Source organism: Abramis brama, assembly GCF_963993115.1.
Source record: "Abramis brama genome assembly, chromosome: 17".
Classification (NCBI taxonomy): domain Eukaryota; kingdom Metazoa; phylum Chordata; class Actinopteri; order Cypriniformes; family Leuciscidae; genus Abramis; species Abramis brama.
Window position 1 is genome coordinate 26342765 of NC_139979.1, and position 12631 is coordinate 26355395.

At 38.4% G+C, this 12631-nt stretch overlaps 1 protein-coding gene across 2 annotated transcripts in view; it reads left to right on the forward strand.

Moving 5' to 3' along the window:
• dnah5 (dynein, axonemal, heavy chain 5) overlaps window positions 1-12631 on the forward strand; it is a gene marked incomplete at its 5' end in the record, with an annotated part of 162820 nt that overhangs the window by 36594 nt on the left and 113595 nt on the right. Inside the window, 8 exons of one of the 2 annotated variants that reach the window (XM_084089568.1) lie at window positions 37-252; window positions 883-909; window positions 3009-3116; window positions 3201-3286; window positions 3789-4110; window positions 4396-4602; window positions 10666-10837; window positions 11182-11327. In XM_084089568.1, coding sequence (XP_083945694.1) covers window positions 37-252; window positions 883-909; window positions 3009-3116; window positions 3201-3286; window positions 3789-4110; window positions 4396-4602; window positions 10666-10837; window positions 11182-11327 — 1284 coding nt within the window. The remainder of the gene's footprint in view (window positions 1-36; window positions 253-882; window positions 910-3008; window positions 3117-3200; window positions 3287-3788; window positions 4111-4395; window positions 4603-10665; window positions 10838-11181; window positions 11328-12631) is intronic. The other variant, XM_084089567.1, reaches the window with a different exon arrangement.

The following is a 12631-nucleotide window of genomic DNA, read 5'->3' on the forward strand; positions in this document are numbered from 1 at the left end:
AAATATAAACACAAATATTTGTGTTCAATATTTCAGGAATACCAGAAGTATTTCCAAAAAACCAAGCAGAAGCTAGAGGAGAATCCATCAGAGCGCCAGTTTGACTTTAGCGAGATGTACATCTTTGGCAAGTTTGACACGTTTCAGCGACGGATGAACAAAATCCTAAACATGTTTAACACCATTACCACCTACAATGCCCTGCAGGACTCCAAAATTGAGGGACTGGAAACCATGGCAACCAGATTTCAGGTATCATGACTATGACATAGTATTTTCTATTTTCTATTTTTAGGTTTGCAACGGAGACAAAAGAACATACCCAGAAATTAGTGTAATTACTGAATTAAGGATAGGTTGTCTTCTTTAATGGCATATAAATGTTGAATTTGGATGAGGCATTTGTCAGTGAACTAAACGCACTGTATAACCTGAGATTTAATTAAAGGTAGTCAAACACCTCATTCTGTGCAACCACTGTAAGATATTCCCAAGAACTATATTATACACAATAGGGGGTATAATTAGACTTTATTAAGATGATTGTAATGTGCTGTTCATAATGGTGATGTGTAAGTCTCCTAGGGTGAATATCGTTAAAGTGAGACACTTTTGAATAATTTGCAATTTGCCATTGCTGTAGTTTTCCAATGATTACATCTATGTAATTCCATAATAGTTTAGTATGAACTTAATTCAGATTTCCAGTATGGGGAAATTATACACATAAGGATAAATAACTGCTTCTCATAGATTTTTTTTTTTTTTTTTAAATCATCAATTGTGATCAAGTTTAATTCAATATATAAGCATTTTCTTTTACTGTAATTAGCATTGTTAACATAAGTGGTATTTGTTCTCTCTGCTGCCTCTTGTGGACAGACTGCAGATATGCAGACAAAATGGGAGGTAACTGTAAAGGAATAACTTATTTTTAATGTAGTGCATGTCTCATTATGAAGTGTTAACCAGTATGGGTTGGGAACTAAAGCCATAACTTGAACTTAAAAGTAGAAACTGCCCTTTCACAATGATCTGACATCAGTATTGTGGTTATTTTTTTATAATGATGAATTCTGTGATTTTGGCTGGCAGGCTGGTCTTGGATTTGCATGAAAGGGCAAATGTTACCTGTAGCTTTAACCTAGTATTGTCGTACTGTGAGTCCATTAACATTCATTGCATCTCTTTATTCCAGTCACAAGTTTATTTATTCACTCTCATTTTTTTGTGTCCATGGAAACAAAGTTCAGACCCAGAGGGCTCCATGCTCCTGGAGGAGAACTGAATAATTGAACAAAAGCTGATAGAGATCTATTGCTAACTCCTGTTCTTTGTGAAAGTTGACAGTCTGTAGGAGTCAATTAATATTTTACAACAAACTGCTCCTCTGGGCGTTTAAGGTGTTCTTGTATACACAGCTGAATGTTGTTGTAGCAAACGACTGAATATTTATCTTTCCAACTGGGAATGTTTTTGGTAAAGATCTGCTCATGGTTGTTTTATCAAGAGCCATTACAGGAATCCTTCACTCAAAAATGAATATTCTGTCACCATTTAGTCCTACTTATTCTCATATTATTCTAAGCCCATACAACTTTAATTATTTTATGGAACACAGAAGACATTTTCAGGAAGACTCATGCTGCTCTTTCCTTGGCAAGGAAAGCATATTCCACGGACTATAAATTTCCATAACGGCACCATAAAAGTAGTCTAGAAGTCTTTATTGAAAATTGTGCCCTCTAAATATGTCATACAGTATATACAGTTGTGCTACATGTGACATCAATAATGCCTATGGCTTTCATGTGTCTCACACTATCACATGGCTTAAGAAGACTTGGAATTTAGCACACACTCTGAATGGACTACTTTTATAGTTCTTTTTAGTCCTCTAAGAGCTTGATAGCCACTGGATACTGGGTTTGTTTTATGAAAAAAAGCAGTGTTAGCATTCAAAAAAATAAAATAAATAAATAAATTAATAAATTAATTAATGACATATGGGTTAAGAAAGGATGACAGAATAACATATTTTTGTTTTAGGTGAACAATTCCTGTTCCATATTTTGATAATTGTATAAATAATACATTTTATGGGCAAAGAAGAAAAAAAGGGCCAAGCCCAAAATGGCAAAACACTAAGCTTTTAATAGTCTTAACCACAAATTATTGGTCTGGAAATGAACAAATTTTAAGCAAATGCACTACTTAAAAAGCCATTGCTGACTCAAAAACATCAAAGACAGAATGAAGTTTTGGCAAAATATGGGAAGTTGTGTGTGGAGTGATGAATTACAATGAAACAAGAGTTGCATGGTGATGCTCCAGAGAAATGTCTTCACAAATCTGCTGAGAAATATATAATAACAAATGCATCTTTATCACAGTGAAGCAGGGAGGAGGAGGTGTCAGTGTTTAGAGAGCCTTTTTAGATGCTGTGAAAAGTCATTTAATGCTTTGGAGAACAGGAGAATATTGCAGAATGGCTTGCTTCCCTCAAATGAAAAGTTGTTTTCTAAAGAGGAATGAACAGATGTTATTTTTCAACAAGACAATGTTCCAAGAAGCCACCAAGAAGTGGCTTGAGAACAAATCCATCAGGCTCATGGTTTTAGCCTGGTCAGAGTTCAGATTTGAACAATATAGTGAATATTTGGTCATGAACTCATGAACTGTTTAAAGCCATCAACATTGAGTGGGACAACACTGAATCTTCTTCCTTTTGTAAAAAGCTGTCTGCTTTGGGGAAGTTGGAGAAGGCTATTTCTTAAAGGCTAAGTTACTTCATCTACAGTATTTGTGCAATTCTTACTAATTTCCCGAACAGTGATTTGTGAATAAATGGTTAAGACCATTAAAAGACCACTATTTATGTAATTATTTTTTGCCATTTTTGCCTTGGCCAAGGTTTTTTTTTTTTTTTGACGAAGTGTATAGGAGAACATGTATAAATCAGCTGACAGCGGTTTGTTTCTTTTTTATTACTAATTATGTATGTCCAGGCCATTGTGTTGACCATGAAGAAAAAACAGTACCGTTTCCTGGACCAAAGAAGGACTGACTTTGATCAGGACTATGATGAATTTTGTAAACAAACTAGTGAACTACATGTAAGTATGTTTTTAGTTTTGTAATTTTTATTAATTTGAATTTGTTTAAAACAATTCCTTATGCTCTTAAATATTTCTTTCTAGACCCAACTGAAAACTTTCATGGACAACACCTTTGACAAAATTCAAAATACTGAGCGGGCTTTATATGTGCTTAAGAAATTTGAAAGGTAATATCTTTTTTATATATATAAATCATTTAAAAGTTTGGGGTGGGTAAGATTTTTATTTTATTTTTATTTCTGTTGCTGCACTTATTTAATCAAAATGACAGTAATATTGTTAAATTGTATTGCAATTTTAAATAACTGTTTTCTATTGAATACATTTTAAAATGCAACTTATCCCTCTGATTGCAAAGGAGTCCCATGATCCTTCGCACATTCTAATTTGCTGAGTTGGTGCTTAAGAAACAGTTCTTATTATTATCACAGTTGAAAATGGTTGCTTAATATGTTTTGTGGAAAACATGATGACATGATTTTTTATTAGGTTTCTTTGATGAATTAAAAGTTAAAACGAACAGCATTTATTTGGAATAGAATTTTTCGGAGACAATGTCAAAAGTCTTTCATGTCAATTTTGATACATTAATATATCTTTGCTCAATGAAGTAATTTATTTATTTCAACAACAACAAAAATTGCTGACTAATTTTTTCATATTCACCAGGCTTGGCATCCCAGACTTGGGCATCAGTGAGAAATACCAGAAGATTCTGCAAAACTTTGGCAGGGACATTGAGATGATCTCTCGAATTTACACCAAACAGAAGACAGAACCCCCCATTGCTCCAGACCTCCCTCCGATCGCGGGGAAGATCATGTGGGCTCGGCAGCTGTACAGCCGCATCCAGGAGCCCATGGATCTTTTCCAGCAGCTGCCTGGGATACTCAGCACCCCAGATGCCAAGCCCATCATTCGAAATTACAATCGGGTGGCCAAGGTCTTGCTGGAGTTTGAGGTGCTTTATCATCAGAGCTGGATGGCACAGGTCAGTTGTCTTGTCAATTCAAAGTATGGTACTGTTGACTAGCCTACTTGATTTAGCTTTTTTGGCGCTTTGCTCATGTGCCACTTTCACTTATTGATGCCTTTGAAAAAATATTTTTCTTATCCTGTAAATGTTCATATATTTAGATTATATCTTCTTTTTATTTTTTATATTTCAAGAAATCAATTCTGATCAGCTTTTAATAAGTACACTAATAAAATTAATTAAAGTTTTATCTTTATGTTATAACATAACGACCAATCATATTTATGTATCTTTCTATAGACTGAGGCAGTTAAATTGGGGCTGCAAGCCTCTTTACTGGTCAAGAGTCCAGAAACTGGGGAGCTGCATGTGAACTTTGACCCCCAGATCCTGACCCAGATTCGAGAGACAGACTGCATGCTAGGAATGGGACTTGAGATTCCACCCTTTGCAGCCATCTTGCAGCGGAAAAAGGATGTTTTCAAAAAGAACTACAATAAACTTCAGGTATCTATGTTGTATATGTATCCTTGTTGTACAACACAATGCACTACGTCCACTCGTTTGTACTTTTGTTGCTATGAATTAGTGAAGAAATCAGTCAAGATTATTTCAGGATGAATTCCCTACAGAAAACATAGCATCCCATTATATAAAATAATAGCATCCACTACCACATCTATTAATGTTGTACACGATTAATTGCTAAAGTACCAGTTAAGCCACAGCATACACAACTACAGTGCACTATTCCTCATGCTTAAAGGGATAGGTACAAAAATGAAAATTCTATCATCGTTTACTCACCCTCATATCACTCCAAACACATAAGACTTCCTTCAGTTTTGGAACACAATGACGATATTTTTAATATCGTCTTAATTTTGTCTATTCATTGAAAAAAAAAAAAAAAAAATTAAATTCAGAAAGATATTGTAAAGGTAATCCATACGAATGAAGCGATTTAATCCAACTATTCTGAAGAGACACAGTGTGTTTAATTTAGACTTATTCACAAATAAACGTTGATCAATGCACATAGACAGAGCCAGTGTTATTCTTGTATCATTAAGATACTATTATAGTTTGTATATTATTTATTATTTATTTATTTACTTTAATTTAATTTGTTTCAGGGTTTTTTTTTTTTGTCTTTAATATGTCAATTTTAATTTATTAATTTTTATTTCAGTATTAGTTTTGGTCATTTTAGTACTTCAAGTTAAACTAAATGAAAATGAGAAATGTTGGCAACTTTGGCAACTAGTGTTACATTATACTGGGACAAGGAGAGGTGAGGAACTAATCACTAGTCTTTATTCCACAAACACAAAAAAAACAAAATAATCAAAACAATGTGATGGCTAGGATTTATACCACACATAATTCTTCACATTGATCTTCACATTGATCAATAAATAAAAGGACATCACTATATTGGTTTGGTTTAAGATCTGTATTTGTCATTGTACTGAGTCAGTGCATGGGCTTAGTCATTTGGCTTAAAGGGGTGGTTTGGAGTCATTTCAACCTAGGGTCCTTTGCACCATGACCTCGAGCCAAACACCCCCCCAGAAGCTTTTTTTCCCTTGGTCGAATATTATTAAAGTTAGAGCTTGTTTAGAGATATCAGCCGAATGGCTTAGTGCAGGCGCTAATGGATCCGAGGTTGTATCTCGTAAATTACCCCACTAATAATGCCCGGAATGGTACCAAACTTCTACAGTAGTACAAGTATAGGTTCTGTACTCATAAAACGAGGCATTGGAAAGTTTGTAAGTACATCAGGAGTTTATTTAAATAACACTTGCCTGATGGCTTATGCTAACGCTAACCTGGACGTCGAGGTCACTTCCGTGATTTGGGAAACCCCCGTAAAAGTCCTGGCTGAAAACTGACCATACTGTCGCAAAGTGGCTGTTCAACCATGTTGGGTTATGATGTCATGCATGTGGTGGAGTAATAACTTCTTTTAATGAATCTGTTTGAGATCGAATTAATGCTAGGACATCTGAGGACTATTTCTCATTTTTCTCAGTTATTTTGCTTTATTTCCAGATTCAATCATATGCTTGTTCTTACGTAGTAGAGTATATTCGCACATGCGCACTCTTCAAAAGCGGTGCTTTAAATCTACATTTGTATGTATTCTAAATAAAAGACACAGATTGTACTGAATGTCAGCTTGCTTATTTTGCTCAAGATAAGGATGTATTAAGTCCACATGTCATGCAAACTAGAAACTATGCTTCTAACCACAGGTCGAGAGCTGTCGTTCCAACCACACAACTTTGCGATGCTGTTTGCGAATGTTCATTGGAACGATGGTTTTGGGAAACACAGACTCGTTGAACTATGCTGATAACGACGGAATTTGCAAACATAGTTGGCTAACGATGCTTTTGGGAAAAGCTGCCCAGATAAGCAACATCCGAACATGGTATTCTGTTCTTTATACCAATTAGGTTATTTAAAGACATCAACATCAGCATCATACAGTATACAGTATATAGACTCTGTTCTATATACTTAAAGGAATAGTTCACTTTAAAATGAAAATTCTGTCATCATATACTCACCCTCATGTTGTTTCAAACCTGTATGAATTTCTTTCTTCTGCTGAACACAGTTTCTGGGTCCCATTGACTTCCATAGTACTGTATATTTTTTTCCTACTATGGAAGTCAATGGGACCCAGAAACTGCCTGGTTACTGATATTCTTCTAAATATCTTCCTTTGTGTTCAGCAGAAGAAAGAAATTCATACAGGTTTGAAACAACATGAGGGTGAGTATATGATGACAGAATTTTCATTTTAAAGTGAACTATTCCTTTAAGAAACTTTGGGAAGGGTCACAGGTGTGTCATAACTTCTGGAAGGACTCTTCTCATTTGGGCCGCTGTTGAATTATCTTGGAGACTATTCCTTTGGCATGGTTACATGCCTCTAATAATAATAATAAACAACCCCTGCAAGCACAATTAGATAAAACATAGCCGATATCTTTTTTTGCCTACAAGGCTGTTTTTTTTTTTTTTTTCAGGACTTCACTGGAATAGAACATTAAAACTACATCCACACAGAGAACTGTTACAAGCTTCTACACATGATTCATATTTTAACATTTAGTGACTAGTGGTGCTATAAATCCTAAAAAGAACTACACATGCTAAGTATGCATATGTCTTAAGTGTATAAATGTAGTGTTATTGGCCTTCATGACCTTAGACACAGTTGTCTTTACATGCCTGAATTGTCTTTTCAGGGCAGCTGAATAAAATGAATAAGAATAAAGTTCAAACTGACAATTTTCTTTCGATAAAATGTAACTTATTGTAAACTGGTTGTTTGAGCAAACTAATTAATTAAAAAAACAAGTACATATTTATTCTCTGGAAACCAAGCTAAATGCACTGTTACTGCATTCCTAAAATGATCTCAGTCACCTCTCAGATACCAAACACAGACATTGCCTGTAACATTAAATCCAGAATAGACTGGTTTTAAGACAATAAACTGTTTTTAAGAAAACTATGATTTTCAATTCATTATATTATACAAGAAGAGAGGCTGTAATTCCACCCCCTTCTAAGGAGACACAACACCTTTACAAAGTGGTGTAAAGACAATGACTGACAAACAAAGACTGAAACACAGAGGTATATATACACAGGCAAACAAGAGGCTAACAAGGAACAGGTTAGACTGAGAGGGTAACTATGGTAACTAACAAGGGTAACGTCTCAGGGTTATGTATGTAACCTGGTTCCCTGAGAAAGTGAATGAGACGGCGCATCATGGTGTTGACGTAATGGGAACACCTTCACACATGCCGGTGTCTGAGTCACGTGTTGTCACACACCAAAACATTGGCCAAGTCAGGTGACACAACACAGTGCACAATCAATTCTATAAATAACACTGGCGCGAAAACATCACCAGATTCACTTGTCTGAAGAAGCCGTGCAGGCGTACTCGAATTATGTTACCACGATGCGGCGCCTCGTTCCCATTCTCTGGGAACCAGGTTACATACATATAAACATACATAAACATTGTCATAGTGTCATAGTGTTGATGCAATGGGAACGACAATACTCGCATCGCCATACTGAGAGGATGCCAGCACACAGGTTGTGGAAAGTTGCACAAGCACTGTAGGCTATTATAGGAAGGACTCACCCCAAAAGGACTGGAAACCCTGGGGCTGAGTCCACATCCACACTATTAAACCTGATGAATGTGTGTGTGGAGAGGACGAGCCTGCCACAGCACAAACATCCCTCAAAGATGCACCTACTGCTAGCACCTTTGAAGCAGAAACACTTCGGTTAGAATGAGCCTTGACTCCTAGAAGCGAAGACGTATTTGAAACCCAGTGAGATATTGTCTGTTTGGAAGCAGCAGAACCTTGGAGAGCCTTCCAGGAGAGACACAATGTCTGCAAAATCCATACTCGGGCCGGCCAAAACGGTGATACTAATTTTAAGCGAAGCCCTTCCTGATTGACGCTTTCCAGGACTCCCGGGAGAAGAGCAATTGGAGGAAAGACGTACAGACACAGCCTTGGCCACGTCTGTACCATGGCATCCCGCCCCAGAGGAGCTGGAGGATGGAGAGAAAACCACAGTGGACAGTTAGTTGACTCCTCGGAGGCAAACAAGTCCACTTCTGCCTGGCCGAACTTCTGCCATATGGACTCCACTATTTGAGGGTGGATTTGCCAATCCCTGGCCTCAGCCTGTTCCTCGACAGGACATCTGCTCCCTAATTGAGGTGTTCCTGGATGTAAACTGCCCTCAGTGAGAGCAGTTTGCCATCCTCCTAGAGTGGGATCTGCTGTACCAGCCTGAACAGGGGGCACGAACGGAACCCGCACTTGTGATTTATGTAGGAGACTACTGTACCAATGTGTTGTCCATCTGCACCAACACAGGAAAGTGTTTTATTGCTAAGAACACAGCCCTTTCAAAGACCCTGAGCTGGACGGTCTTCCGTGACTGCACATAAGAGAGGTCCGTCGTAATGATATTGCAACTGTAACACGCTTCGAGAGAGGGACACAAGGTGAGAAACCGGGGATCCGGCATCCAGATAGAAGGGCCACAAAGAGTTCTGCATGTGCCCCTTACCATAAACAGGTTTTAATGAGGGTTGAAACCCACTGCTTTTGAGCCACCACTGGAAGGGTCTCATGTGCAGCAAGCCTAACGGAATTACGTTGGCAGCTGCAGCCATAAGACCCATCAGAACCTGGCATTGATGGACGGAAAGCTCATTGCCTAACCTCAAACTGCCTACCATGATGTGAATAGAAATCACCCAAGCTTGGGACAATTGCTCCCGCATCTTGGTCAAACCCAAGCCTCCCTGAGAAATTATGTTTTCTGGCATGGTGACAGATTGCTCTTCTTTAGATTTCATCTCAAACCTAAATTCTTGATATGACCGGGAACAACATCTCAGTGTCAAACTGCCAACTCTCGTGATCTGGCGACAATGAGCCAATCGTCGATGCCATTTAGCACCCGGATGCCAACCCTTACTGCCTTTCTGGTAGGGAAACACGCTCCATGGCCCCTTTGGCCAGAAGCGCAATAAACTGCCTTCACTGTTATAAGCACACCGTTGAAACGCAGAGGACGATACTTTAACTGGATCCTGTGACCATTTTCTATTGTTTGAAGTACCCACTTAGAGATATTGGGCAGAAGTTTCCATGCTCTTAACTCGTCTGCAAGGGAAACAAATTTTACATTTTTGTTAAAAGTGAGGGAGGGAACAATCTTGGTGCCCTGAAACAGCATGCTGACATAAGGCAACCGAGACAAAAGAACATTTGTTTTTAGCGGAGATGGGGCAATAACCCCGCCAGGAACAGTTATTTATAGAATTGATTACACACTGCATTGTGTCACCCGACTTTGTCCTAGGCCAATGTCTTGGTGAGTACTACATGTGACACTTGCATGCTCTGAAGGCATTCCCATTGCGTCAACACCATGATGCGGCTTCAATGTTCCCTCAAAAGGGAACTAATGAAACTAAGGCAAACAGGAGCTACTGTAAACCACTGGAAATGGGAAACATTGGAACAAGGGGAACAGAACTTAAAAATCATAAATTTTTAATGGTTTTAGTTTTAGTTAACTATAATAACCCTGCATAGAGAACATCAAAATGGTAAAAAGAAGCTCAACTGTATTTGCTTGATGCTAAAACCTACTTGATTGACACACAAAGACAAACCTCATTGGCTCTCGCATGTCAAAGCAAGCACATTTGAGCTTCTGTTGACCTTTTTTTGTACTTTATATATTTGCATTGATCAATGTTTATATGTTGAATGATGTTGTTTATATAATGTTTATTTAATACTGCTTATATCACCGTTCACATTCTGTGCTATATAGCAATTCAGTTTCTTTCATCCTGATGTTTTTTTTCCCAAACCATTCAAGTAAGCCCATCAGGTCAGTGGTATGGAACTGTGCTCTGACATGCATAGCATCACTAACAAGGTCATTTTCTTTTTTGTGTGTTTTTGCCTTGTATGTTGCCTGCCTCAGTTGATGATGACAGAGAACTCCAGGGTGAGGTCTAAGATCCAGCCAGCCTTTGAACAACTGCTCATGCCACACGTCGCTAAAGTAGATGAGGCCATCCTGCCCGGTCTGACCTCCCTCAATTGGACCTCCCTAAACATAGAGAAATACCTTAATCGAATCACTGCTGCACTCGGTAAGTCTAGTGACTCTAACCACTTTACAGAGTTAGTTAGCTGATTTCCATCCCCACATCAGTAGCATTCACTACAGTAAATGACCACAAGTATGTGGATACCCAAACACCCCCATATATACTTTTTTTGAACTGTTCCAAGTGCCACTATAACAGCCTCCACTCTTCTTGGAAGGCTTTCTATTTTATGTGGGAACATGTCTGCCAGGGTTTTCTCCCATTTAGACACAAGCATCAGTGTGAACAAAGGGATGTCCTTGTAGTGTACATAAAATGCTTGCTTGTAATTGTGGCCTGTATGATTATATATCTGAATTGAAAGGGTTCTTTCTTCTGGTTCACAGACAACCTTGAACTTCTGCTGCACAGAGTGAATGACCTGGTTGAGTTTAGAATTGATGCTGTTCTACAGGAAATGAGCACAGCTACGCTGTGTGTGCTGCCTGAAGATGAGCCATGCACCTGCGAGGAGTTTGTTCAGACCACCAAGGTACACACACATACATACACATAAAGCAAATGTATTCATAGCAACGTGCGGTTATTTTCAAAGGATAGTGAGGCTAAATGATTTCCACTTTCTGATGTAAATAAGCAGATCTTTGAAAATATAGAGGTCTCACAAACTGATCTCGTCAGAAAATGTAACAATTATATGAGATCGTGATTTTGAATGAATTTTGAATGAAGTACGATGTGATTCATATGGTCCACCACTAAATATAACTGTCACTGGGGTGTAAGCAGATTGTAAGAGATTGTACAAATTAATACAAATTATTAATTCACCAAAATATAGCTGCAAATTCCCATGAGAGTGTGTTGGGCTCTCAATACCAATTTCAATATGACGTCTTTATTCACTGTCAATGATCCTTTAGTAACATCAGGGCTGTTATCATAAGGGTACAATTTCTTTATGTAGTTAGAATGGACAGCAAACTTTTAGGGAAACCTGCTCATGAATCTGAATTGAGTCTGTACTCCTGATAATCTACAAAGCCTTTTTACAATTTATCATTACATTTTAGTATTGAAATGGTACCAAAGTACCAGTACTTTTGACAACCCTGCTTGGCTTTTTTGGTATCTTACTACTATTTGCAATTACATCTTTGTTAAACGTAATTTATGTCGTGACTAGACCAGCAACGTTCCAAAAAATGGAGACGCGTCCCACAGGACCCAGTGTCTGAGTCATGTGTACCAACTAGACAATCATGGCGGATGCAGTGATGATGTCGCAGGGTTCTCCCCAGCGTATGAGAAGATCACCTGAAAACATGTCATCAGTTTCAATGTCTTCAGGAAGCCGCTTGTCTGTGTGCTGTTAAGATTGCAGTGTGTGAAAGAGAAGAAAACATGGCAAGCGAACAGTTTCCGTTGTATCCCTCCATGCCCGCGTTTCATAATGCCTGGTGATGGTCACAATACGTGTGTCATCTGTCTAGGAGTCAAGCATGCATGTATGCATTGTGATTATTTCTCTCTGAGAAAGCTCCGCTCTCGGCTGGCGCTCTTCATGAATGATCATGAGGGATCTCAGCCGCAACTACTTGAGGAGTGTGAGCAAGTTCCCCTCACTTCTCCCCCTAGCTATGCTGTCCTCATGCCTGAAACGGAAGCCCAATCGGCGGTTTCTTCCGTGGAATACAGGGGTTCATAGCTCGCTCATGATTCTGACGATTCAGAAAGTGTGGAGTCACTAGAGACAGACATGAAGAAAATCTGTTTCCTGCTCCATGCAACAGCATGCCGAATACGATGAGCTAGTGGAGCTTATGGGCCCTTTCA